This window comes from Canis lupus, chromosome 25 (assembly GCF_011100685.1).
Source record: "Canis lupus familiaris isolate Mischka breed German Shepherd chromosome 25, alternate assembly UU_Cfam_GSD_1.0, whole genome shotgun sequence".
Lineage (NCBI taxonomy): Eukaryota > Metazoa > Chordata > Mammalia > Carnivora > Canidae > Canis > Canis lupus.
The window spans coordinates 51,661,974-51,686,535 of NC_049246.1; the positions used below are offsets into that span (position 1 = coordinate 51,661,974).

Genomic DNA, 24,562 nt, shown 5'->3' on the forward strand with positions numbered 1-24,562 from the left:
CACCCCAAGTCCCCGAGCAGAGGGAATGAGGCCGGTGTGTGGGCCGCCTCCTCCCGCGGTCCCAGAGGGCCCCCCTGCACGGGCCGTGCGGCAGCTTGGGGGCGCAGCGGGAGGCCCGAACCCTGGGCACAGAGGAAGGGAGACGGTTTGGGTGAGGCCCTGGGAAGTGGGGGGTCGTGTCTGATGTGGAGACGCTGGGGTCCAGATCGAACGACCAAGAGACGTGGTCGGCGTGCAGAGGTGAAAGCCCAGGGGCAGGACGCGGGCGTGGGAAGAGCTGTCCCAGCCCGAGGTGGGAGGGGGCGAGGGAGAGCCCAGTCGCCAAGTGACTTTGGGAGCCAGGGGGCCATCTGTGGTTAGGAGAGGGTCATTTAGCACCGGCTACCGGAACCCGGGTCCTGAGCCCCTCCAGATGGACACTGGGGGTTGTGTGCCAGGGGAGGAGCACCCACATGTGTTGCGGGGAGAGAAAGCCAGTTTCCTAAGGAGTTTCTACAGGTTCAGGTGGACTCGCAGGTCCTGGGGGGTCAGGCTACGGTTGCCCGCTGCCCTTGGCAAGGTGTCCCCATGGAGGCCGCCGAACCCCCAGAGGAGGGTCACTGTGCCCTCCTCCAGGGCCTCAGTGGGCTGCCCGGAGTGAGGACATGCACTGTCTCACATCCTCGTCTCCCCCTTCCCGTCCACAGCACAGCCTGGGCTTGCATCTGGGCACGGGTGGCCCAGGGTACTGACCTGGGGGTCTCCTTGCTCCTCTCCCCAGGTCTCCCGAGGACCTGAGCAGGTGGGTGGGTAGGCGGTCTCCAAAGGAAGCTTGGGTTGTAGGCAGTAAGGGGATCGAGGGGAATACCTTGTCCCAACTCCCGAGCCAGGGTGGATGGCTTCCTTTTATGTAGGGTCAGGAGGACTATTCGGGAAGGGGAGCCTTGTCATTGTCTGTAGAGGCGTAAAGTCACGCGTGTGCCTTAAGGAAACCTGCCGAAACGTAGTCGTCGTGTGTGATGTCCGTGCGGCTCGTGTCCTCCCAGGGCAGGGGTCTTAGTGTTATATGAGGTCAGGGCGACTGTGTGGTCGCCCGTGCCCCGTGGTCCATCTGCACAGTGAGTCGGGGGTGCGGCTCCCACAGTTCGGATGGTCGGGCCCCCAGAGCTCTTCCTCCGGGCCAAGGTTATTGCGGGGGGCAGGGGGGCCAGTTTCAGTGTCCATCCCGGGATGCGGCACCTGCTGGGTCTTTGCCCGAGTTAAGAGACCAGCCGGAAAGAAGAGCTTCAGGAAGAATGTGGGAGGGAGGTCAGCGGGTGCACGCGGGTGGGCAGTCCAGGTCAGGTGCTGGGGTCTGTCCCGTGGTCCTGCTGTCAGAGGGCAGGTCAAGGGGGTACAGGTGGGGCGCAGGGAGCCTGAGCAGGACGGCCCTCCAGAGAGCCCTTTCACCCACACCTGGGCTGCTGAGGGCCCCCCTGACGCCCCCGGGCGGCGGTCACCTGGACACGGTCACTGGTGAAAGGGCCCAGCTGGTGGGAGTCCTGACCAGGCCACGGGTGGGAGTCCTGACCAGGCCATGGGTGCTAGGGTGGGGGCTGTCCCCTCCAAGTCTGAGCCGGCCACCTCACATGGACACGGGGCTGAAGCCCAGTGAGAGCCCAAGGGGCCTGCGTTCTGGGTGTCCGAGCCGTGCTGGGAGGGTCACGAGTGCTCACTTGGGTTTCCAGGGGCAGGTCTCTGGAGGAGGCTTGGAGGCAGCAGAGATCTAGGGGTCAGCTGTCAGCTGCGGCCCTTGGCACCCGCGGTCCCAGCCCAGCCTTGTTGGAGGTGAGCCCCTAGTTCCAGGCACTGCAGGGCAGAGAGGGCTTCCCCCCCTCCCGCCGTGCCCATCTGCACCGCCCTCTCTGGGGGCCACACAGCTGGCAGGACGCAGCCCTGGGACCCCGCCAGTCCAGGCTCCCGCCCCGCACAGCCAGCCCTTGTCCCTGCTGCGCTCACTGGGTTGGAGAAGCAGAAGCAACTGCAGCTGCCCCGCAGCCAGCTCCACGACCTTCCTGCGACACCCGGTGAGTCCCCTCCCTGCTCGCCTGCCCCCGGCCCCTCAAGGCTCCTCTGTCCCCCCAGGCTGCCCTTGGGCAAGGGCGGGGCACACTCGCGGGCTGAGGGCCGCCCGGCCATATGCTCCACACGGTGTCCCCGTGGGACAGTTTCCTGGTCAGAGCGGCAGGTGCCCTGCAGGGCCCCGGGGTAGCCGCGGAGAGCCGGTGACCTGGCTGGGGGGCTGCGGGTCAAAGTGGGGGCGGGCCAGCCTGCAGGAGTGTGGGGCCCGGCTCCCCCAGGCCAGTGGTTTGTAACTGAGTCCTGGCCCCCGGCACGGCCCAGGACATTCACCCAGACTGGAGACCCTTCCGGAAGTGACAGGGCCAGGAGGCCCCTCCGCCAAAAGGCCAAACACGTATGCAAAACCCTTTGCTGTTGATAGGCACGCATTTAAGTGACTTTAAGTGACCCGCAGCAGGCTGGGGTCCTGACCTGGGCGGGGGCGGAGACCTGCTGATAGGAGGGTGGGGGTCGGGGGACAGCTGTCTGGAGGGTGGGATGTTGGGCACAGCCATCCTACCCTGCTCACACCAAGCCTTGGAACCTACTGATGTGGCCAGACCTGGCCAGCTACCCCTGAGGAAGAGAACTCTTCCTCCTAGGTTGAGGGGGTCGCCCTGGGACTTTGGGGTTCTGCAGAGACCCGGGCCCACATAGGATGGCCCGGGGTGCCCTGTCCTGCTCTGTGCAGGCGGCAGTGTGAGCAGCTGGTCTGTGCGGCCTCCATCTCTCCTGCTTGGCTCCCCAGGGGGGCTGGGGGGGGCCCTGGAGTCCAGGGGGTCTCAGGGCCTGTGGAGTAAGCCAAGTGGAGACAATGTCCCCTTGTGTCTGTTCAGCCTGGAGGGACACGCGGCAGCTGCACCTGCTTTGCACTTGGGCACAGTTACCCTTTGGAGGCCGGGGGGTGGCCCAGGGCTTGCAGGACACAGGAGCGGCTCTCACGGCCCCAGAGGCTGCGGGGGGCAGAGCTGAGGTTGGCAGGGTGTCTGCTGGACTCAGTGTGCGCTGCCCACTGGGGGCCTTCAGGAGCAGGTGGCCTTGGGAACAGGTGGCCTGAGGTGCGGGCCTGTGGGGGGGACCTCGGGGGTGGAGGCTGAGCCAGCCAGTGTGGCCTCCCGTGGGTCCCAGCATGGCCACTGCTGTATAGGGGGGTTCATTCCGTCCCCAGCCGTCCCCTGTTCATCCCGCTGCCTCCTGCACGTGCACCGTCCGGTCCTGAGAGCCATGCTCCCGAGTGTGATGTGGGGTGTCTTGCCATCTGACTCGGTGCTAAGTCCCAGGTCCCTTCCAGTGGCAGTGGCCCTGGCTGCCCCGAGTCCCGCCCGGGAGCCCTCACCTTCTGCCGTCTGCAGTCCCCGACTGTGCGGGGCTCCCTCACCACGCACCTTCACTCACGTCCCTCCGGGGCCAGGGCCAGCCCACAGCTGCTGTGCACATGGGAGGAAGGGCCCCAGCGGGGACTGCAGACCCCAGGTGCACACCCCTGCCCCGTGTGCCCCTTCGTGGGGTTCCCTGGGAGCACACTCCCAGCAGCAGCAAGGCAACCTCCCGACCTCTGAAGGACGGGAGCCCTGACAGGTGGTTAGGGGGAGCAGGAGCCCAGCCAGGGTTCAGGGTGCTGGGCTGTGGAAGAGAGGCCTGGACAGCGGCAAGGAGGGCCTTGTGGGGCCATGCTAACGTCCTGGTGGCTTCCAGCTGGGGCGACCCCCCCCACAATGCCTAGAGGGTTGGCTCCTCTCCCCCCCCAATGCCTAGAGGGTTGGCTCCTCTCTGCCTACCCCCAGGTTAGCCTGCACTGCGGGAACCCCCAGGCTCAGCCCGCCTCCCCCAGTCTGGCTTCCTGTCTCTGTGCCCAGCTGCGGGCTCGGCTGCAGGATTCAGCCCTGAGGGGCTCAGACACAGGGGGCTCAGACGTTGGGGGGTTTGGATGCTGGGGGGCTCAGAGGCTGGGGAGCTCACAGCTGGGGGGCTCAGACACAGAGGTGTCAGACACTGAGGGGTCTTGGCTGCAGCCTCCGCTGTGGGCTGCGTCTCCTCCTCCTATAGTGTGGGAGCAGCTCTTTCCCAGTGGAACCCCCAGCGCCCAGACTAGAGCTGGCCTGGCCCCCCTTCCCCAGGACGGGGCAGGACAGCAGGGTGGTGAAGTCCAAGGCCTCCTTGGGGTCACTCTCACTGCTCCTCTAGCCTGTGCTGCCTCTAGCTCCCTCGAGGCCCATGTGGGAGGCACCTGGGGCACCCCGTGGGTGGGGTTGTTCTGCTGGACCTCACCCTTCGCCCCCCACATCCCTGCTTTGCTCAGAAGCCCAAGGGGCAGGGTGGCCGGTCCCCTACCGCCGCGGATGTCCTGCTAGGACCTGGACTTCAGGCCCCTTCTCTGCAGGAGACCCACGGCTCCCCTCTCTTGGCTTCAGCAAGGCCCCTCCCCATCTCTCCTGGCCACTCCTGAGAACCCCACATTCCCGGATCTGGGAGGGGAGGGGAGGGGAGGGGTGGGGGGGGGCGGGAGGGCATCTCCCAGAAGCGCCTGTCGGACAGTGAGCAGGGCGCCCAGCGGGTCGGGTCTCCCTGCCCTTGCACCCTGTGGTCTGGGGGCTCTTTGGGGAAACCCGACCGGTGTGGGCCCCGACCGTCCACGTGGCCAGCCCCCTGCTGGGCGGGCGTCCCGGGCCCAGGGTGGAGGGTGCGCAGAGTCAGGGGCCCGGGCCGGGCTCTACTCCCAGGACGGGCGGAGAGGAGGCAGGGTGCCTGCGGGCCTCAGGGGCGCAGGGGGGGGGCCGGGCTTTGGGGGGCGGGCCCATGGAGGCTGGGGGGGTGCACCTGCAGGGCAGTCTCGGGTGGGCGTAGGCGGGCGGGGGCGCCCCCGCTGACCCCGGGGCTCGGGGCGCGCAGAGCATGGGGGCCCCGCGCGTCCCCGAGCGGACCGTGCTGTTCCGGCGCGAGAGGAGCGGCCTGACCTACCGGGTGCCCGCGCTGCTGCCCGTGCCCCCCGCGCCCGCCCTGCTGGCCTTCGCGGAGCAGCGGCTCAGCCCCGACGACGCCCACGCCCACCGCCTGGTGCAGCGGAGCGGGACGCTGGTCGGGGGCTCCGTGCGGGTGAGCCGGGGGCGCACGGGGGGGGCGGGGCGGGGCGGGGCGTGGGCGGGGCCGGGGGCGGGGCGGGCGCACGGGGGCGGGGCCTGGACGGGGCACCGCCGCGCGCAGGTAAACTGAGGCCGCGCGCCCTGCCGCCCCCCCCGTGTCCGCGCAGTGGGGCGCCGCGCGCGTGCTGGCGACGGCGGCCCTGGAGGAGCACCGCTCCATGAACCCCTGCCCGGTGCACGACGCCCGCACCGCCACCGTCTTCCTCTTCTTCATCGCGGTGCGGGGCCGCACGCCCGAGGCCGCGCAGATCGCCGCGGGCAGGAACGCCGCTCGCCTCTGCTGCGTGACCAGCCGGGACGCGGGGCGCAGCTGGGGCGCCGCCAGGGACCTCACGGAGGAGGCGGTGGGCGGCGCCGAGCAGGGTAGGTGGGGGTGTGAGGGGCGGGGGGGGGGCAGGGGTGCGGGGCTGAGGGGGGGTGTGAGGTGCGCGGGGGGGGGGGGGGACGAGGAAGGGCGGGGCCGAGCAGGGGAGGGGCGTGTGAGGTGCAGGGAGGGGCGGAGAGGGGCGGGGCCGAGCAGGTAGGTGGGGGTATGAGGTGTAGGGAGCGGGGGGCGGGGCGGGGCGGGGCTGAGCAGGGTAAGTGGGGGAGTGAGGGGCACGGAGGCGGGGGCTGGGGCTGACATGGGGGGTGAGGTGCGCGAGGGGGGCGCGGCGGGGCCGAGCAGGGGTGGGGCGTGTGAGGTGCAGGGGGCGGGGAGGGCACCACACGTCCTGCCTCCTGGGCCCCAAGCCCCAGGGCCCCCCACTGCGTTTCTGCGCGGGACCGCGGGGCCTGTAACGGGGTGACCATGGGTGACCCCCTGGGCCGGGGCGGACCAGGCCATCTCGCGAGCCTGAGCGCCGAGGTCCCTCGCTCTCAGCACCCAAACCCCGCGGCCAGGTCCCTCCTTCACACTGTCCCTCTGCCTGCGAACCGCAGCGGGGGTGCAGGACTGGACACACGGCCTGGCCCTAAAGCTTTCCCTGCTCTCCTGCTGCGCCCTCCCCTCGGGCCTGACCACCCAGGGCGCTCTGAGGGGTCACTGGCCCTGTAGGTAGGATCTGAGCCCAAGGGTGTGGTGGGCTCTGAGGCCTGGACAGGACACAGCGACCGCCTACTCCTCTGGGGCTCAGGCCCCACCACGGTGCTCATACACCCTCTGCCTTCTGCTGCCCTTCTGTCGGGACTGAGCCTGTGTGTCCCCGCTCAGGTACTGGCTGTCTGCTCCCAGCTGAGAACCTGGTCGAGTGGCCTTCCCGGGCTCCCTGCTCCTGCTAATGGTGGAGAGAGGCTTGTCCAGCCCTGGGGGGTGCAGACTGGGCAGCAGAGTGGATGAGGGGGCCCGGTCAGTAGTGGCTTCCTCAGGAGCTGTCCCCTAATCCGAGGCCCTGGCTCTGGATCCTCCCCAACCCCCAGGGTGACCGTACGTGGCTGCGGCCGCAGCTGTCCCCTTGCTGGGATAACCAGCCGCCCCTCTGCCTGCAGACTGGGCCACGTTCGCTGTGGGCCCGGGCCACGGCATCCAGCTGCCCTCGGGCCGCCTGCTGGTGCCAGCCTACACGTACCGCGTGGACCGGCGGGAGTGCTTCGGCAGGATCTGCAGGACCAGCCCCCACGCCTTCACCTTCTATAGCGACGACCACGGTCGCACCTGGCACCGCGGAGGCCTCGTGCCCAACCTCCGCTCGGGCGAGTGCCAGCTGGCCGTGGTGGATGGCGGGCAGGCCGGCAGCATCCTCTACTGCAACGCCCGGAGCCCCCTGGGCAGCCGCGTGCAGGCGCTCAGTGCAGACGGGGGCACCTCCTTCCTGCCCGGGGAGCTTGTGCCCGCCCTGGCTGAGACCGCCCGGGGCTGCCAGGGCAGCGTCCTGGGCTTTCCTGCCCCTCTCTCCAGCGGGCCAAGGGGTGAGGGACGGTCAGCGGGTGCCAGAAACCACCCCCAGGCCCCACGCCTCTGTCCCGGAGTCCAGCAGCCGTCAAAGGAGGGCACCACAGACCCCCAAGGGGACCTGGGGCTCAGCAGGATGGAGGGGTGCAGGGACGGCCCTGAGGAGCCTGGCCCAGGGCCTGGGCTCAGGAACCCCAGGAAGGCCCAGACCCCGAAGCTCCCAGGGCCCCCAGCCACCCTGTCTCAGAGCCCCACCTGGCTGCTGTATTCCCACCCGGCGGGGCGCAGGGCTCGGCTCCACATGGGAATCCGCCTGAGCCGCTCCCCCCTGGACCCCCACAGCTGGACGGAGCCCTGGGTGATCTACGAGGGCCCCAGTGGCTACTCTGACCTGGCGTCCGTCGGGCGCACCCCCAAGGGAGCCCTGACCTTTGCTTGTCTGTATGAGAGTGGGGCCAGGGTCTCCTACGAGGAGATCTCCTTCTGCATGTTCTCCCTCGCTGAGGTCCTGCAGAACGTGCGCGGGGGCCCCGAGCCGCGCCCCCCCGGGGACAAGCCCCTGGAGCGCTGCCAGCCTTCCTGACAGGCGCTCGGGCCATACCCGCGGTGGGCACCTGACGGTGCGCTCCACAGCGCGGAAGGAGAGCGGGCAGACGTGTAGGAGAAGACAGATCCCTAGTTGTAGTAGAAGATTGTAGACACACGTCTCGGAACCTGACGGGGCAGACGGACAGTCAGTGAGGACACGGACTTGGCCACTTGACTAACAGACTTGACTTAACAGACACGCGCGCGCCCAGCAACTGCAGAAGGAACCGCATGTTCACACGCACACAGGAGTAGAAATTGATGCTACGTGGGATCACGCAACCGAGTCTCTGCAAGACTTCAGAGGATTGAAAATTACAGTGAAATAAAAACGAAAGGAAATTAAAAACCTTCCTTGTGTCTGAAGATTAAGAAACATGATTCCGAGTCACTCCTTGTTCAAAGAAGAAGCCGCATGGCTTCTGAAAATGAGAAAATGAAAATGAGAAAAGATTTTGAAATTATGCGAACGCTACACACGGTCTGGGAGATGAACATGGGGGGGGGGGCCCGCGGATGCCCCCACCTGAGGAAGGGGCAACAAACGAGTCCAGGGGAAGCAGAAGGAAGAGGAGAGTCAGGAACAAAACCAGACGGGGCAGGAAAAATAATGCAGTGGAAGGAACAAATAGGGCCAGAATCCGGTTTTTAAAAAACTAATAAAACTGATAAACCCCTGATGAGGCTGATGATTTAGAGAGAGAGAGAGAGAGAGCGCACAGAACCAGGATCAGGAGTGAGAGCGGGCCCGCCGGGCTCCTGTAGATGTTCAAAGATCTCAAGGTGTTCGGAGCTGTTTTATGCAAATAAACTTGAAAATGTAGACTAAATGCACAATTCCTGGAAAAATACAACTTATTAAAGAGGAGATAGGAAATCTGAAGAATCCTAGTAAAGAATCTGAATCCATAATTCAAAACCCACACACCAGGAGAACCCCAGGGGATGTGGCTTCCGTCGAGCATTTCGGGGTGATTCGCGCTGGTTTATCCGGTGCTTCCGCATCGCAGGAAGCTGCCCAGCCTGCCTCCCAAAGCGGCTGTGCCATCTGTGCACCTTCTTTGGTGAGTGTCTATTTCGAGCTTTTGCCTCTTTTTTTGTTTTATTGGTGAATTTTAAGAGTTGTTTGTATATTTTGGCAACCGAGCATATGGAAAGATGCTGCACAGCATATGTCATCGGGAAGGAGCCCACAAACAAGACCCCACGGGGTCGGGTCAGGACGCGGGCACCTGGACCGCCCGCAGCGCCGTGGGCCCCGAGGGTGGATGAGAGCCGCTGGGACTCGCCCCTCAGGCTGGTGGGAGCACAGGACGGGGCACCAGCCGCGAGACAGCTCGGCCATTTCTTATAAAACTAAGCAACGTCGCAGCGTGGGATCCGGCACTGTGCTCCTCACGTCCACATGGGATCCCACGCGTGAGTGCTCACGGCGGCGTTGTTCACGGTTGCCAAAGCTTGCAGGGAAGCAGGGGGCCCTTGAGTACGTGGATGTGCATCCAGAGGAGGCATGGGGGAGCCGAGATGCGCGTCACTAAGTCAGGCCAGTGCGGGCGGTTACCACCGTGTGATGCCGGTGACGCGGAAGGGCAGGCCTGTGACGTGGGGGCAAGGCCGGTGGTCGCTGGAGGTGGTGGGAGCGAGGGATGAGCGGGTGGAGCCTTGGGGGTCCTACGGCAGGGAGGCTGCGCCGTGTGGCCCCGGCTGGCGGGGACATGGGGTACACAGCACCGAGAGTAAGGCCCAGCGTGTCACGGATTCCGGGCCACCGTCAGCTCAGCACTAACGGTCGCACGTCTAAGGGGCCCGTTGACCCGGGGAGGCTGGGGGAGCGGGGGGGCAGTGCTGGAGGCTGCGAACTACTGCTCCATTGCTCCGTGAGCCTAAACTGCTTTAAAGCACGTCTGGTCCCTTAAAGCAGCGCGGGCCTTAGAGTGAGCGGAGAGGGTGCGCGGCTAGGGCTGCAGACTGGGCGGGTGCTCGGGCCGCGGACTCGCGGAAATGTCATTGGATGTTGTCACCTTGAGGCAGTGGCTCTGGAGCCCTGCGCATGGGCCCCACAGGTGGGTGGGACCGTGGGACTGGGGTCTGAGGACACGGGACACCCCGGAGGCCACGGTGGAGCAGCCATTGACAGGCTCCAGCAGTGGGGGTCAATGTGGTGCTGGCTAGGCTGCCCCCAATCTGCACCCAATTCCCCAAGAACGCAGGAGCCTCACCCACGCACGGAGGGGCATCTGTCCAGACCTGCTACCCACCTGTCGGGGCCAAAACCCCGGGGCCCGGGCCACCAGCCTTGCCTTCCCAGTCGTAGGGCAGGTCCCCCTCGGGGTCGGTACGTCTGTCCTGCCGGGAGACCTTTGCCCATGCCCCCCACCCCGGTCCTCGAGGGCCCCCACCTTGGATTTCCAGGTAGGGCTGGGACACCTGCCCTTCCTGTCCTGCGTGACCCGGGACTCCTGTATTGAGGTGGCCAGCTCTTGTCCCCAGCTCTGTACAGGGAAGGGGTGAGCTCAGGTGGTAGGAGGGATCTGCACCTGGGCAGAGGCACTCCCTGCGTAGGGCTCCCCTGGCCCCGCTGTTGGGGTGGCCACAGGCCTTACTTAGGCTGGGAGCTCTCTACCACCGCCTCAAGCCTCATTTGCAAAGCCCAGGCTGGTACCAGGTCCTCCTGCAGCCCCCCCCCCCCCCCCCCCCCCCCGCCACCTGCCACCCTGGGTGAGGTAGGAGGGACCTGCAGGGTGGGCGTGGGCGAGCTGCCCCAGCGAGGCCTTGGGCCTGGCAGGGGGGGGGTGATGGAAACAGTGGGGGCGGGGGCAGGGGCCGGTTCCGGGAAGATGAGCAGCAAAGTGCTGACTGCGCCCTGCGCCCTCGCTTCTTATCTGAGCCACCGTGCTGCCAGCGGGTGGCCCGGCCGGTGGCTGGGTGAGGCCACCGCTTCCTGCCCTCTCTGCTTTGTGCGTTTTTGTCCTTTTTTTTTTCAGAATATGAACTTCTTTTTTAAAAAGCATACCCAAAATGTGTTAATCAATTAGATTTTTACTTGTAATTTTGGTATTTTTTTAGGCTCACAGGGCTCCCTTATCTATTATTTTTGTTTAAGATTTTATTTATTTATTCATAAAAGACACAGAGGGAGAGAGGCAGAGACACAGGCAGACAGAGAAGCAGCTCCCTGCGGGGAGCCTGATGTGGGACTCGATCCCGGGACCCTGAGATCACGCCCTGAGCCAAAGGCAGACGTTTAACTGCTGAGCCCCCCGGATGTCCCAGGGCTCCCTTATCTTTTGATAGGAGGTGAACTCAGTTCCTTTGAGGGGCAGCGAGCTGCCACCCTCCTTGGGGCCCGCACCCCACACTGAGCAGCACTGCAGCCCCCGCTTCACTCAGAGCCTGGGTCAGGCCTTCCTGCTCTGCTTCCCCCACTCCCGGGGCCTCTCCTGGCAGATGCTTCTCCATGTGGATTCCTGGGTCAAGGGACAGACGCTTGGCTGACTGCCGGATAAAGCACAATTCTCGGGCACCTGGGGGGCTCAGTTGGTGAGCGTCTGCCATGGGCTCAGGGCGTGATCCTGGGGTCCTGGGATTGAGTCCCACATCGGGCTCCCCGCTGGGAGCTGCTTCTCCCTCTGCCTGTGTCTCTGCCTCTCTCTGTGTCTCTCGTGAATAAATAAATAAAATCTTCCAAAAAAAAAAAAAAAACACACAATTCTCCAGTCATGCCTGCAGGGCCGCTTCCCCGACTCCCCACCCCCCTCTAGGGTGCATCCTCATGGTTCCGGTGGTTGTAATCTGCATTTTTCTTATGAGTAACAATGAACATCCTTTTGCTGCTTAAGAGAATATATATACATACATGGAAAACATGTATGTGTGTATGGTGTGTGCTGCATGCGCACATGTGTGTGTCCTTGTGTACGTGGTGTGCCTACACGTGTGGATGAGCACATGTGTGATGTGCACACATACATGTGTCTGTGTGCATGTGCATACACGTGTCCACGTGCACGCGTGTGCACATGCTGGTGTCCGTGTGTGCACACGTGTCCGCGTGCACGTGCATGTGTCTGTGTGTGTAGGTGAGCACTGCCTCATCATATCTTCTGTTCACTTTCCCACTGTGCCTGTGCCCTTGCCCTTTCCGTATTTTACATCTTTACATAATCGCAGCCCTGACCTTTTATGTAGCATTACAAATACTTTCCCTTAGCTCGCTTTGACACTTTTTTTTTTTTGCCACATTAAAGTGTTTTCCAATTTGTCTCGACCTTCTCTTTATGCTGCTGATTTCGAGGCAGCATTAGGAAGGTTTTCCTGCTCCTCCGTGAAGGAACTCGCCCCTGCCCTCTGCGTCTTGCAGGGTTTCTCATTTATAGTTCTATTTGGGATCTGTGCGGGGTCCACGGCGTGAGAAGTGAGAGTGATGTGGGCAACAGGCAGCAGGACGCGGAGATGCAGTAGACGTCCCTGCGATGTCCCCACAGCCCGGTGATGGATGCCTGGGGAGGTGGAGGGGATCCTTTCTGCAGGGAGCCCCGACTCACTAGACCACCCAGGGCCGGGGCCGACGCTAGCCGCCGAGGCAGGGGAGCACGTGCCCCTGACAAGCCCCGGGCAGGGGCAGCGGGGCCGGCTCTCTGTGCCCCCGATCCCCGCCCCGGCTTTGAGAAAACCCCCATTCTGCCCACAAGGCATCTCGGCCGTCAGCCCCGGACCCCACAGACCCCCTTTACATCCAGAAACTGCACCAAGTTGGCCTCGTACCTGTATGGGTGGCCGTGAACGCCCTTTCTGACCACGTCAGCGTGTCCCCACGTCCTCGGGCGCGCGGGCGCCTCCATCCGTCTCCATCACGAGTGGTTCATCTGAGAAAGCTGCTCCTCTTTCACTTTCTTTTCTTGGTTTCTTTGGCTCCTGCCGGCTTGCGATTTCTCCGTCTGAGCTGCTCAGTTGCACAGATGTGGGTTTTTATTGGGATCGTGTCATGTCTACAGGTGAACGTGGGGACAACGGGCCTCTGGATGGTGTCGAGGGTTTTCCGTGCTCGGGCCCAGCTCCCCGTGGGTTCGCACATTTCTCGGGCATTTTAGCTCTTCTGTTGCTGTTGCGGGTAGAAGATCCTCTGCCAATTTTTCTTCCGACTGGCTACTGTCTGGATATATGAAAGCTATTTATTTCTGGGTGTTACTGTTATACGCGCTGCTCGACTCCCTTTTCTGGTGACTCCACGGAGGCTGTTGGGTTTTCCAGGCACACCAGCCTGTGACACCTGCAAACCTCCCCGGCGGCGTTCCCCTGCCATGAGGCCTGGCCTGGCACGTCTGGAGCAAAGCGGCACATCCGCGCCTTGTCCTGGGCCTGCGATCCTACCTCCCACGCCAGCCAGGACAGGATCCCAGTGTGGCGGGCACCAGTGGGTGCACGTAGAGGGCTGGGGGGTGCCGGGGTTTGCACAAGGCGCCCTGGGAAGGGGCAAGGGGACGGGAACTGAGACCCCCTCTCGCCGGAGCAGACGCCCCCTCGCATGTGGGAGGGACCATTCCTACCTTGGCACCCACAGCCTGTGCAGCCTGCCGGGCCCGGGGCTCTGATGCTCTGGGAGGGGCTGTTAGGTGTGCGGGGGGGCTGGGGACGGGGGCGGGCACCCCATGCATGTGGGGGGTAATGGGGAGGAGGCGCCTTGGAGGGTCTGCGTGTTTCGGGGACGGCGTGGGTGAGGCCCGGAGGGTGAGCACTGGGCCTGGGGAGGCCTGGCGCGTCCTTCCTACTCCCCTTCAGGCAGGACCTCCTCCCTGCCCCCCACAGTCACAAGAGCAGGAGAGAACCAGGCTTTCCTTAGAGCTTTTGTCATTATTTAATTATAATATAATAGAACACGGTAAGGGGCTTCTGAGTGTTCGTGGAACCCAAGACAGGATGTGCGCTCCTGAGTCCCTGACAGCTGGTAGCCACTGGCCTCCCTGCCCGGGCAGCAGACCTGCGCCATGCCCAGCGAGGCCCCTTTAAATAGCACCATGCGTGGGCGCCAGGGGCAGGTGCTCCTGGGTGTCCCCAGCTCGGCCTCAGCCGGGGTCACTCCAGCTTTGCCTGTTCCCCTCATTGCTATCGCCCCTGCACCCCGTGTCCGGGCTGCTAGGTGGCCCCTGGGTGCCCTGCCTCTGCCCTGCCAGGAGCGATTCCCCAGGCCTCCCCACAAGAGGAGCTCCGGGGCCCCGGCCCCAGGGTGGGACCCCCGGGCTGGGCTGGGTTTCTGGGCTAGAGGGGACCTCAGCAGGCCGTCCCCGGCGGGGTCTCTGGCCAGTGTCCCTGTGTCCCCACATGCAGGCAGCCGGGGGGCCGCGGCACTGGACCCCTTCCCCAGGGAGGCACGTGTGGGAGCACGGGGCAGCAATCGGGGCGGGGGGGCCCATCTGGCTCAGGGGGCCGGGCCTGCGGTCCTGGGCGAGCCTCCTTTCCCCAGGCACAGCCCCGGAGAGGGACAGGGGCAGGGACAGGGGCACCCGCTGCCCCCAGGTCGTGAGTCGAGAGAGGAGAGCCATGAGGGCTGCCACAGGCAGCGGGGGTCACGGGCTCAGCCCCGGAGCAGCCCCCCGGCCCCCCACTACTCGCTGCTTCAGGGGAGGTGCCCGCTGGGCTCCTGGTGGACAGTCTGCAGGACATGGGCCAGCGGAGGCGGCCGGTCAGAGGGGCCACAGGCCGGGTCCGTCCTCGGGGCTCGGAGGCTGGGCTCCCTGCAGGCTGCTGGCCGAGGCCCTGCGGCCCGGGGACGCCGGCCTGCCCGGGAAGACGATGGTGGCATACTCGGTCTGCTCCGGGGCACAGGGCGCCGGGGGCTCCGGCGTCTTCTCTCGCCACTGGAAGTCCAGCTCCCCGTAGTCCAGGGTGAAGACGGGCGCTGCATCGGGGCCCTCCTTCTTTAGAGAGGAGGTGGGGTCAGGGCCGCGCTGCGGCAGGGCCTGCACCCCGGACCTTCCCGGGGCCTCCGCCCGGTGCGCAGGCTCAGCTGCACGCCGCTCCCGACTCCTCCCTCCAGTGCCCCGGGCGCCGCGGGGACCGGCAACTCACCAGAGGCTCGTCCTCGCTCCCGCACACACAGGCACCTGCAGGGGAGGGCACCAGCAGTGACGCCGCCCACGGGGTCCCACAGCTGCCATCGGGGTACCCAGTGTCCTCTCGCCCACCGATGCTCAGGCTAACCCACTACCCCCCAAGGACCCTGAGGGTCCGGGCTCGGGCGCTCCCGCCACGGGCGCCCCCTCTGGCTGCACCGCCCGTGCCATCCCCGTGCCACCCCGAGTGCCCCTGTCGCCCAGCGCTCGGCGGGCGCACCATCAGTGACCGGCAACAAGCGGCTCTGCCCGATGCCCCGCGGCCGTGCCCGGGACCCGCCACCTGCGGCTGACACAGCCTCAAAAATATCTGAAGGGGGAAAGTCCCTGGAGCAGTGAAGCCCGCGGGGCCTGGCGTGCTTGTGGGGGGTCCGGGGCCAGCAGTGGGGGGCTGGGCCAGGATCCTGTGGGGCTTCCCATTCTCTGGCCCTGTGTCCCCTGGCTGCCTGGCCCCTCAGGGCTGCTTCTCCTGGCCCCTGGCCGCCCCCTGTTGTCAGAGGGATGGAGAACAGTCGGGGTGTGTGGCGGGGGGGGGGGGGGGTGTGACGGGGTCACCCTGGGGGCTGTGGTTGTCCCGACAGAGCCCCATGGCTGCCAGAAGCTGCCTCACAGTGTCCTGTGGGCTGAGCTGTGGCCTGAGGTTTGGGCTCAGCCTGTGGGGGCAGCGTCTGCCTTTCTGCTGCGCCTGGGCCACAACCTCTGCCCTCAGACCCGCCTCAGAGCAGGTGCCGGGCGGGGGCCCTGAACCTGCGAGGACAGCTCCAGCCCCAGCCCTGCCCTGAGGGGCCCTCACAGTGGACGAGGTGGGTGTGTGTGGGGAGACCGGATGGGGAGGAAGAGGAGGGCGGGGAGGATGGGGAGGACAGGGAGATGGACTGAGGCTGGGGTGGGGCCTCGGGCTCGGCCGGTGACAGACCGCCGTCGGTTTAGGGCCTCACCTCGGGTGGCCCTGGGGAAGACAGCGGCCAGGACCCAGGTCAGCAGCAGCAGTAGCAGGACACCCACCAGCACGCTCGTGACGCCGATGACCAGCCCCTGCAACTGGCCGCTGAGTCTGGGTGGGGGGCTGGGGCTCTGTGTGGGGGGCTCCAGGGTTCTCTCTGGAGGGGGAGGGGGATAGAGTCTCAGGGAGGGGAATGGGGGGGGACCATGAGGGTGCACCTGGGGGAGACATGGGGAGGGGACAGGTGAGACATGGGGGGACATGGGGAGCACATGGGTACTCAGAGAGGGGACATGAGGGGACCATGAGTGTGCACCTGGGGGAGACAGAGGGAGGGGACATGGGGAGAGGACAGGTGGGACATAGAGGGACACGGGGACTGAGGGAGGGGAATGGGGGGGACCATGAGGGTGCACCTGGGGGAGACATGGGGAGGGGACAGGTGAGACATGGGGGGACATGGGGAGCACATGGGTACTCAGAGAGGGGACATGAGGGGACCATGAGTGTGCACCTGGGGGAGACAGAGGGAGGGGACATGGGGAGAGGACAGGTGGGACATAGAGGGACACGGGGACTGAGGGAGGGGACATGGGGGGACCATGGGGGTGCACCTGGGAGGGCCAGGGGGAGGGGACATGGGGAGAGGACAGGTGGGACATGGGGGGGACACGGGGGGACACAGGGACTCAGGGAGGGAACATGGGGGTACACCTGGGGGGACAGGGGGAGGGGACATGGGGGGACACGGGGGGACACAGGGACTCAGGGAGGGAACATTGGGGGGCCATAGGGGAGACACAGGGAGGGGACTTGGGGAGGGGACTTAGGATATGGGGGGACACGGGGAGGGGTCTCGGGGGGACACAGCCCCCCAAGTCCTGAGGTGCCTGGTCTGTCCTGCACTCAGCAACCTTGCCCAGGCCGCACCCCTGCTCAGCCGTATCCTGAGAGGCGCCTGCCCCTGACACCCTCCCGCAGGCTGCACCTTCCTGGCAGGACCAGGGGGTTGGGTGCCGCCCACCACGACAGTTGGGCACCAGCCACCACGGGCTGGGGGTGGACAGAGCTGGAGCGGGGCCGCACCCGTCACGGAGAGCTCTGCGCGGGGACTCTCGTTGATCTGTGTGTTGGGGGGCAGGTAGATGGCCCCGCACAGGTAGATGCCGCTGTCGTTGAGGCGCGCAGCGACGATGCTCATGTGGAAGTCCCGCCCGTTGGGCAGCCGCGTGACGCGGAAGCGCCTGTCCCGGCCCGGCTCGATGCGGTCCTCCTGGAAGGCGGCCAGCTTGTCCGTCTGGTTGCGGGGGCTCAGGCGGTACCAGTTGAGCACGAAGCTGTCGGGGATGTCGGCCAGGCTGCAGGTGAACGTGGCGTTCTCTCCCTCCTGCACCGTGAGCTGCGCCGGGGAGAAGGTGAGCGGGCTCCAGGGCCTGTCAGGGGAGTCTGACGGGGGAAAGAGCCGGCAGCCAGTGAGACAGGGCCGTGGGGACGCTGGCCCTCACCCTCCTCCCCTGAGCCCTGCACCCCAGCCCCCGCCGGGACCCCGCCTCAGAGCCTGGCAACCTCTCTTGCACACCCCCGGGGACGAGGCGCTCATTTCTCAGCAGGCCACTCCACCGCGGGACTCCATCCTTTGCCCTGAGACCCGAGGCCTGGGCTGTATTCCAGCTCTGACCCCCAGGCCCCCCGTTTCACCCCGAAGTCCACCCCGACAGTGGTTAGGGCCGTCCCCCTCTTCGTGTCGTCTCCAGGATGCGAATCCCGGCAGGCCCAGCCACCAGGTTCCTAGCTCCCCAATCCCGGGCTCATCGGGGGCCTGGCCCGTGAGCATGGAGGGGGTGGGCACCCGGGTGCTGGGCGGGGGGGCCTCCCACGAAAGCTCAGGGAGCAGCCTTGGGCCCCTCTCAGGACAAGCTCGGGCTGGGCTGGGTCAGGGCGGGGCCCTCTGTGCCCTCAGCGGACTGAGACCCGAGCTCACAGGCCAGTTGGGCCATCACCCCCACGTGGACAGAAATGGAGGCCGCCCCAGGGCTGTGGCCCACCCTCGCCAGGACCCGTCACCTGCTAGGGCCTGGCCTGGGAACATCCTCAGGGCTCCCAGCCCCCTCCCTGAGGGCCTGCCCCTGCCCCTCTCCTGGGCCCCTGCCACACCTGCTCCAGGTGCGGGCCCCCTCACTGCGGACGGAGCCCCCAGACTTGAGACACTGCCCCATGAGGTCATTTCCTGGCCCACCCACATGTCCCACACCCCGCAGCTCCCCAGACACCGTGATGACCAGAGAAGCCAGTGCGGGGACGGGGCTGTGTGTCCACCTGCCCGAGCCGTGTCCCTGGGCTCTTTCTGGCCATGCAAGCCTCCAACTCCCACGGCCACGCGTGCTGGGCGGGGATCCTCACACGTGGGGACACCGGCCCTCAGCTAGGGTCCTTCTGCCTCTGTGGACACAACGTTCTGCTCGTTCAGTGACTCTGGCTCCGGAAGATGGGGATGGGTCCGGGGCCAGCGCCCACCCTCACAAGCCCTGCCAGGTCCAGGTGACCCAAACTCCTCCCACACATCCCCACTGGGCAGGTGGGGGGGTCAGGGGGAGCCGCAAGTGCCCCCTGCATCCTTAGGTGTCTACGGCCCTGCTTGGGGGACCGCCCAGGGTGGTGTCTACCGCTCCCCCCCAAGGCCTACGTCCCAGCCAACCTGGCCAGCCTGGAACCCCTGCGGCCTCCCTCCCGGTGCCTCTCTTGGCCACTGATGGAGGAACAGGGCAGTCACATGCCCAGCCCTGTAGCTGAGGCCCTGCCTCGACAAGCCCATCCAGTAACTGGACGTGGGCGCCCCCCGTGTGCAGCTGACCCCGGTGGACAGGGTGGCCACGTGCAGGGAGGGTGGCAGCCGTCCCTGCATCTCCGCAGCTCTGCAGAGGCCGCGTGCCTCTGGCCAGGAGGGGCAGGAGGGGGCCAGGCCCGGGCTGGGGGGTGGCTGGTGCAGCCTTGGCCCTTGCTGTCCCAGGGATGACACAGTGGGGGGCCCAGGGCGGCCTCTTTGGTGTCTGTGATGGCGTATCCCGACCACACACGAGCAGCCCGCCCCGGCAGGACTCCTCGCGGTTCTAACGCACATCTTCATATGTTTATGCAAGAAGCGCACGTGGTGGCCATAGGAAGTGTCACGTGAGTAACAGTGCAAGGAAGGCACAGATCTGGATGCCCAGGCCGCCCTCCCCCTGGGCCCCCACCTGAAGTGCCTGCCTCTGGCCTATCACAGACGCCCACCAGGAGCCCCCTCCAAGGCACCACCCCCAGGCCCACACCCCCGCCACCGAGGCCTGTGGACAGACCCCTGCCCTCCTGGGACAAGGGCGCCCGAGAGCTGGCCCCCGGGGGTCCACGTGGGGCATGGAGTCCCCCCACCGCCCCGCAGGCCTCCCCAGGGCTCCGGAGTGGCTTTGGTTCAGGCCCTCAACTGCCCCGCTCCAGCCTGACTTGGCGACCCCTGGGTCACCCGCTTGCTGGCCCTCGGGCATCTGAGGTTGGCGAGGAGGCCTCCTGGTGCTGCCTGGAGCCCTGTCACCCGGCCCCGCGTCTCTGCCTGGTCCCCCATGGCAGCCTCCTGGCCCCGCTGGTGCCCTGTGGACTCCCGGCCCCACCTGCATCTCCTCGGAGCCTCCCACCCCCCCGGCCCCCCCTCGCAGCACGGGGCAGCCTGGCTCGCACCCCTGGCTCGCACCCCTGGCTTGCACCCCTGGCTCGCATGCAGCCTGCCCTTCATCCCGCAGCTGCTGCACTGCCTGCTCCCTGCCATCACGGGGTGCGGGGCTGTCGAGGGCCGGGACTGGGTAACTGTCCAGGGGATGGGGGGCCGGAGCCTGGGCCCGACCCCTCCCCAGCTGGGCCCTGGGCTCTGCTCCTGGAGCAGCCTGGACGCTGCGTGCCTCACGTCACCCCACTGCCTCCCAGAGAAGCGCTGCGGGGGAGCTGGCTTCTGAGAACAGCGGCTGGGACAGTGGCACCCTCCGTGCACTGGGTCTCAGGTTGCTGGGGCCCAAACGCTCGAATGTAAAGCGCACCAAACACCTTGTACTTGATAATAAAATGTTGGCAAGGGGCCCCCAGGGCTTCTTTCTGGTTTGGGGGGTGGATGGAGGGCGGCGGGAGCCTGGCTCCCACGGACACCACACGTACCACGTCCACCCGCCGGCACCCGGTCCGGGCAAATCCCGTCTGTGGGGCCGAAAGTGTCACCCGCCGCACTGTCGGGATCTGACACCCCACAAGTCGCTTGCTCGTTGGGAGGTGGGCAGGGTGCCCTCACCTCCTTGCTCCGGGTCTGTAACCGCCCCCAAAGGTCACAGCCCCGTAGGCATGTGCGCGCACGCCTGGGGGCCCCCAACATAAAAACAGGCAAGTGCGACCGCACCAAGCTCGGAAGCTCCTGCTCAGCAGAGAGCGCCGTCAGCACGTTGGAAACGCAGCCTACGGAGTGGGGGGGCGTATTGGTAAGCCATTTATCTGATGAAGGCTGAGTCTCCGGGCGCGCGGACTCTCCCGAAACTTGGCAGCAAAACCCCCAAACCATACTGGGCAGGGACCTGGACGACATTTCTCCAAAGACGACGTCCAGATGGCCCACGTCACTCATCGTCGGGAAACGCAGCTCAAAACCACAACCAGACGCCGCCTCACACCTGTCAGATCGGCTGGAAGCACAGACAGGAAATGGCAAGATTGGCGAGGGGCCGGCGCGCCGCCGGTGGGAGCGCCAGCAGGTGCGGCCACGCCAGGCTGCAGGACAGAGGGGCCTCGAGGGGCCGGAAACACAGCTGCCCCACGGCCTGGCAAGTCCACTTCTGTGCGTGAATCCAAAAAGAACAGAAACAGCATCTGTGCCCCCGTGTTCACTGCGGCCCTCGCCGCCTGAGCCAAGATCCGCAAGCAGCCCTCGCTCCGTCCACACGTGAGCACACACAGGGGGACGTCACTCAGCCCTAAAGGGGATGACATGACCCCCTGCCATTTAGGATGACATGGGTGGGTCCGGAGGCCACCACGCTAACAGATAAGTCAAACACCTTGTGATCTCATGAACCTGCGGAGGCAGAAACCAAGAACCAGAAAAGAACAAAAACTCTAAGTTATAAGTTGGATATCAGGGAACGGATCCGCGGCCGGAGGTGGGGAGCGGGTGTCGGCAGACGCAGGACGGGTTCAGAGGCACAAGCCTCCAGTTATGAAACGAGTAAGCCACGGGGCCGTGACGCCCAGCAGGGCGACTGTAGTGGATCCTGTGCTATCCCCTATCTGCAGGCGGCCAAGGAGAGCGCGTCCCAAGTTCTCATTATAAGAGAAAAGACTATGTGACTGTGTGGGGACTATGTGCCCACCGGACTTACCGGGGGGTCATCCGGCAAGACACAGAAACCGTGAGTCGTCTCACGATGTTCCCTAAACGAATACAGGGCTGCTAATTGGACTCCGCGAAGACATTCCTGATTCTGAGCTTTCTGTATCTAAAGTAAAATTGAGATTTGATTTAAAGAAGAAAAATACCCAGGGACGCCTGGGTGGCTCAGCAGTTGAGCATCTGCCTTTGGCCCAGGTCGTGACCTCGGGGTCCCCGGATCGAGTCCCACGTCTGGGTCCCTGCAGGGAGCCTGCTTCTCCCTCTGCCTGTGTCTCTGCCTCTCTCTCTCGGTGTCTCTCATGAATAAATAAATAAAATCTTAAAAAAAAAAAAGAAGAAAAAAACTCCAGAGTGCCAGGCCTGGTGACAGGAGAGCTGGGGTCCCCCTGCGCCTGGAGACGCTGAGGCAGTGACATCCCCTGGGCTCCCATCAGGAAGGGCGGCTGGACCGAGGTGCTCGGGAGCATCTGGATGAAGGGACTGGGTCAAAGTTACCGTCCCGGGAGGAGGCGGGGGAGCCACTGGAGGGTCCGCAGAGGAGCCTGACCTCTGAGCAAGGGCGGCAAGCAGGACCGTGCTCCCCAGGCCACGTGCTGGAGCCCCCATCCCCAGCACTGCCCTATGTGGCCTGACTCAGCTGGGAGAGCTTGTGACTCTGCATGGCAGGGTCGTGAGTTTGAGGCCCACACTGGGTTAGGAGCCTACTTAAAAAAAATAAAAAAGGAAATTCGGTCATTGCAGATGAAATTACTCAAGATAAACTGGAGCCCAGGGGTCCCTAATCCCACATGACTGGTGTCCTTACAAGAAGGTGGGACTTTCAGACACAGATGCAGGAGCAGAGCGACTCTGGAGCAGAGATGGGGTGACCCGTCCACAAGCTAAGAAGCCCAAGGGTTGACGCGGGGAGAGCCTGACTGGGAGGGACCCTCCTCCTGGCCTCAGATGGAGCCAGCCTCGCGCTCACCTGGTCTCCGACCTCCCACCTCCACAACTGCCAGACGGCGACCCAATGTGCTGAAGCCCCCCGGGAGCCCCAGACAAAGCAAATGTGCCAATACCGTCAACCGGGGACTCTGGGTAAAGGGTGGTCACTGTGACTTTCCCGTACGTTTCAGACATTTTTCAAGACTATAAGTTAAAGATGGGGCAGCCTGGGTGGCTCAGCGGTTTGGCACCTGCCTTTGGCCCAGGGCGTGATCCTGGAGACCTGGGATCGAATCCTACGTCGAATTCCCTGCATGGAGCCTGCTTCTCCCTCTGCCTGTGTTGTGTCTCTGCCTCTCTGTGTCTTTCATGAATAAATAAATAAAATCTTAAAAAAAAAGACTATAAGTTAAAGAAATAACTAAAACAAAACAAATCTGGTTTCAAAACACATACCATAGGCTGTGCGGACGGTTTTTGTAATTTATCTGATCTAATTCCCAGTGCGAGAGGGGCAGGAGTGTCCCCGTGTCCCTGGCCGCCGGCCGGACCCCGGCTGCTCACTGAGGTTAGGGGACTTGCCGGAGGCCTCAGCCCCATGCGCTCATTTGACTGTGTCCGAGCCTGCCCGCTTCCTCACGCTTGTGCCCCAGCATAGGGGGCGGCCAACGACCGGGTTGGGGACATTTCATAAAATGCAAGAAAAACAGGTGTGTGTGTGTGGGGGGACATCCCTGAGGGTGACCCGAATAGTAAGTACTGAATACACTAGGAAGGGAAAGGGAAGGGGCGGAATCAAGGGTTGCACCCGGGGGAACCGAGTAGGCAATGTAGAGGGCTCAGGGCTGAGGTGGGGAAACTGAGGCAGGCTGAGCCACCAGTGGGCTCTGCTGACTCTGGAGAGCACCTGGAGAATCTCGTTCTAATCTTCCCCCGCTTTGGGAAGGGGTCCCGGTGGGTCGTGGGCCACCGGGGTGAGTCCGGGCCCCCCCATGCCTCAGCTCCCTATCCGGGGGTCACATTCCCCTTCTGCCTCTGTGCCCGGGCTCCCTGCCAGTCTCCCCCATGGGGCACCTTTGGGTACAGGCCCTTGGACTGTGGACCTCAGCTGGGCTGGGAGGAAATGCAGGGGGCCTGGTGCACCCACCACTGCCGAGCGGGCCCGAGTGTAGCACCACGACTCTGGGATGGGCAGCCCCAGCGGGGACCTGGTCGTGCTCCTTCCTGGGCCTGTCACCTCCCGGCCCAGCCAGGTCCAGAGGAAAGAGCTGGATCCCAGGGATGCACCTTCACCAGCGCACCCAAGCGTGCAGTGGGCCCCTCTACCTGGGCACGGACTCGGACCAGGGTAGAGCCCCGGGCAGGGGGGCTCGGGGCCACACCCCCTGCGGGAACCCACCCTCAGCACCCTGCACATACACCCACGACTCTCGTTGAGCAGCCCCAGACCCCAGCAGGTGGGGTGGGTACAGGCGAACGGACTTGACACCAATGGTTCCCCTGCTGATATCACTGGAAACGTCGCTTGGCCCTCCAGCCTGGGGAGCAGCCCGTCAGTCCCCTGGGAGGCTGGTCCCATCCCTGGGAAAACGTGAGGCATGCGGGCTGGGCCCTGCCATCCTATGGGGAGCAAGCCTGTCCCCGCCACCAGGAGGAACAGCTGGGACATTCCCGCCTGCCCACAGACCACGGCCAGGCTCACCATCAGGTGAGGGCAGGAGGCAAGAAGCTGGAGTCCAGAGACGGCACTTCACCGGCCCAGAGCCACACAGCGAGCGGCCAGGGGCCGTGCTGGGCCTCAGGGCCCGGCCCCACACAGCTTCCTCCCTGGGTACCAGGTACATAGGTCTCCCCTGACCTCGAGCCCCCAACCCTGACACCGTACCCCTCAGCTCTGACCCCAAGCCCCAAACCTTGGCCCCGTACCCCTCAGCCCTGGCCCTGTACCATCCAACCCTGACTCCAAGCCCTCAGCCCTGACCCCATATCCCCAGCCTTGGCCCCGGACCCCTCAGCCCTGACCTCATATCCCCCAGCCCTGACCCCATACTCCCTAGCCCTGTCCCTGTACCCCCCAACCCTGACTCCAAGCCCCCAGCCCTGACCCTGTACCCCTCAGCCCTAACCCCACATCCCCAGCCCTGACCCCACATCCCCAGCCCCTAACCGGTACCTAGGAGCCATCCTGGCCACCAGCCCAGCTGCAGCACGGCCCAGACGAGCGGCCAGGGCCCCCGCCGGCTCCCCATGCCCGGAGCGCCAGCCCGCCTGCTCGCCTCCCCCGGCGGCTCCCGCAGAGGTGTGAGCGGAAAGGAAGCCGCGGAGTCTGCCCGGAGCCGCCCCAGCCCCGCCCCCTCTTCCTCCTCCTCCACGTGGGTGGGGATTGGGGGGGAGCGGAGCGGAGCCGCGGGCACAGGTGCGGGGGGCGGGGCGCAGAGGACCCTCAGGGAGGGGCGCCGGGGCCTCCGGGAGGCCTGCTGTCCTGCCCTCGCCCCCCCGTGCCCCTGG

The 24,562-nt window shown here is 65.3% G+C and overlaps 2 protein-coding genes and 1 long non-coding RNA gene across 10 annotated transcripts; 1 reads left to right on the forward strand and 2 right to left on the reverse strand.

Moving 5' to 3' along the window:
* Nucleotides 1–2: 2 nt before the first annotated feature.
* Nucleotides 3–8,511, forward strand: NEU4 (neuraminidase 4). Of its 8 annotated transcripts, XM_038574474.1 has the most exons (8): nucleotides 14–151; nucleotides 687–781; nucleotides 1,707–1,806; nucleotides 1,899–2,045; nucleotides 2,362–2,434; nucleotides 4,969–5,172; nucleotides 5,327–5,582; nucleotides 6,687–8,511. In XM_038574474.1, exons 6-8 carry the CDS (start codon nucleotides 4,972–4,974, stop codon nucleotides 7,670–7,672), a joined length of 1,443 nt encoding a protein of 480 aa, XP_038430402.1. In that variant the 5' UTR covers nucleotides 14–151; nucleotides 687–781; nucleotides 1,707–1,806; nucleotides 1,899–2,045; nucleotides 2,362–2,434; nucleotides 4,969–4,971; the 3' UTR covers nucleotides 7,673–8,511. The 8 variants fall into 8 exon arrangements, with proteins under 8 accessions (XP_038430399.1, XP_038430402.1, XP_038430401.1 ...); XM_038574471.1 differs by lacking the exon at nucleotides 687–781 and having other exon boundaries at nucleotides 3–151; XM_038574473.1 differs by lacking the exon at nucleotides 687–781 and having other exon boundaries at nucleotides 24–240.
* Nucleotides 8,512–11,888: 3,377 nt separating this feature from the next.
* LOC119865990 lies at nucleotides 11,889–13,311 on the reverse strand. The gene is made up of 2 exons (XR_005378941.1): nucleotides 12,442–13,311; nucleotides 11,889–12,176 (listed from the first exon to the last, which is right to left on the reverse strand). It is a non-coding gene; the product is annotated as an uncharacterized LOC119865990 (long non-coding RNA).
* A 1,017-nt stretch (nucleotides 13,312–14,328) lies between these two features.
* PDCD1 (programmed cell death 1) lies at nucleotides 14,329–24,349 on the reverse strand. The gene is given in 5 exon segments (NM_001314097.1): nucleotides 14,329–14,591; nucleotides 14,743–14,777; nucleotides 15,725–15,886; nucleotides 16,816–17,175; nucleotides 24,228–24,349. Coding segments are annotated over 5 exon segments (867 nt in total). The 5' UTR covers nucleotides 24,304–24,349; the 3' UTR covers nucleotides 14,329–14,357.
* Nucleotides 24,350–24,562: the final 213 nt, after the last annotated feature.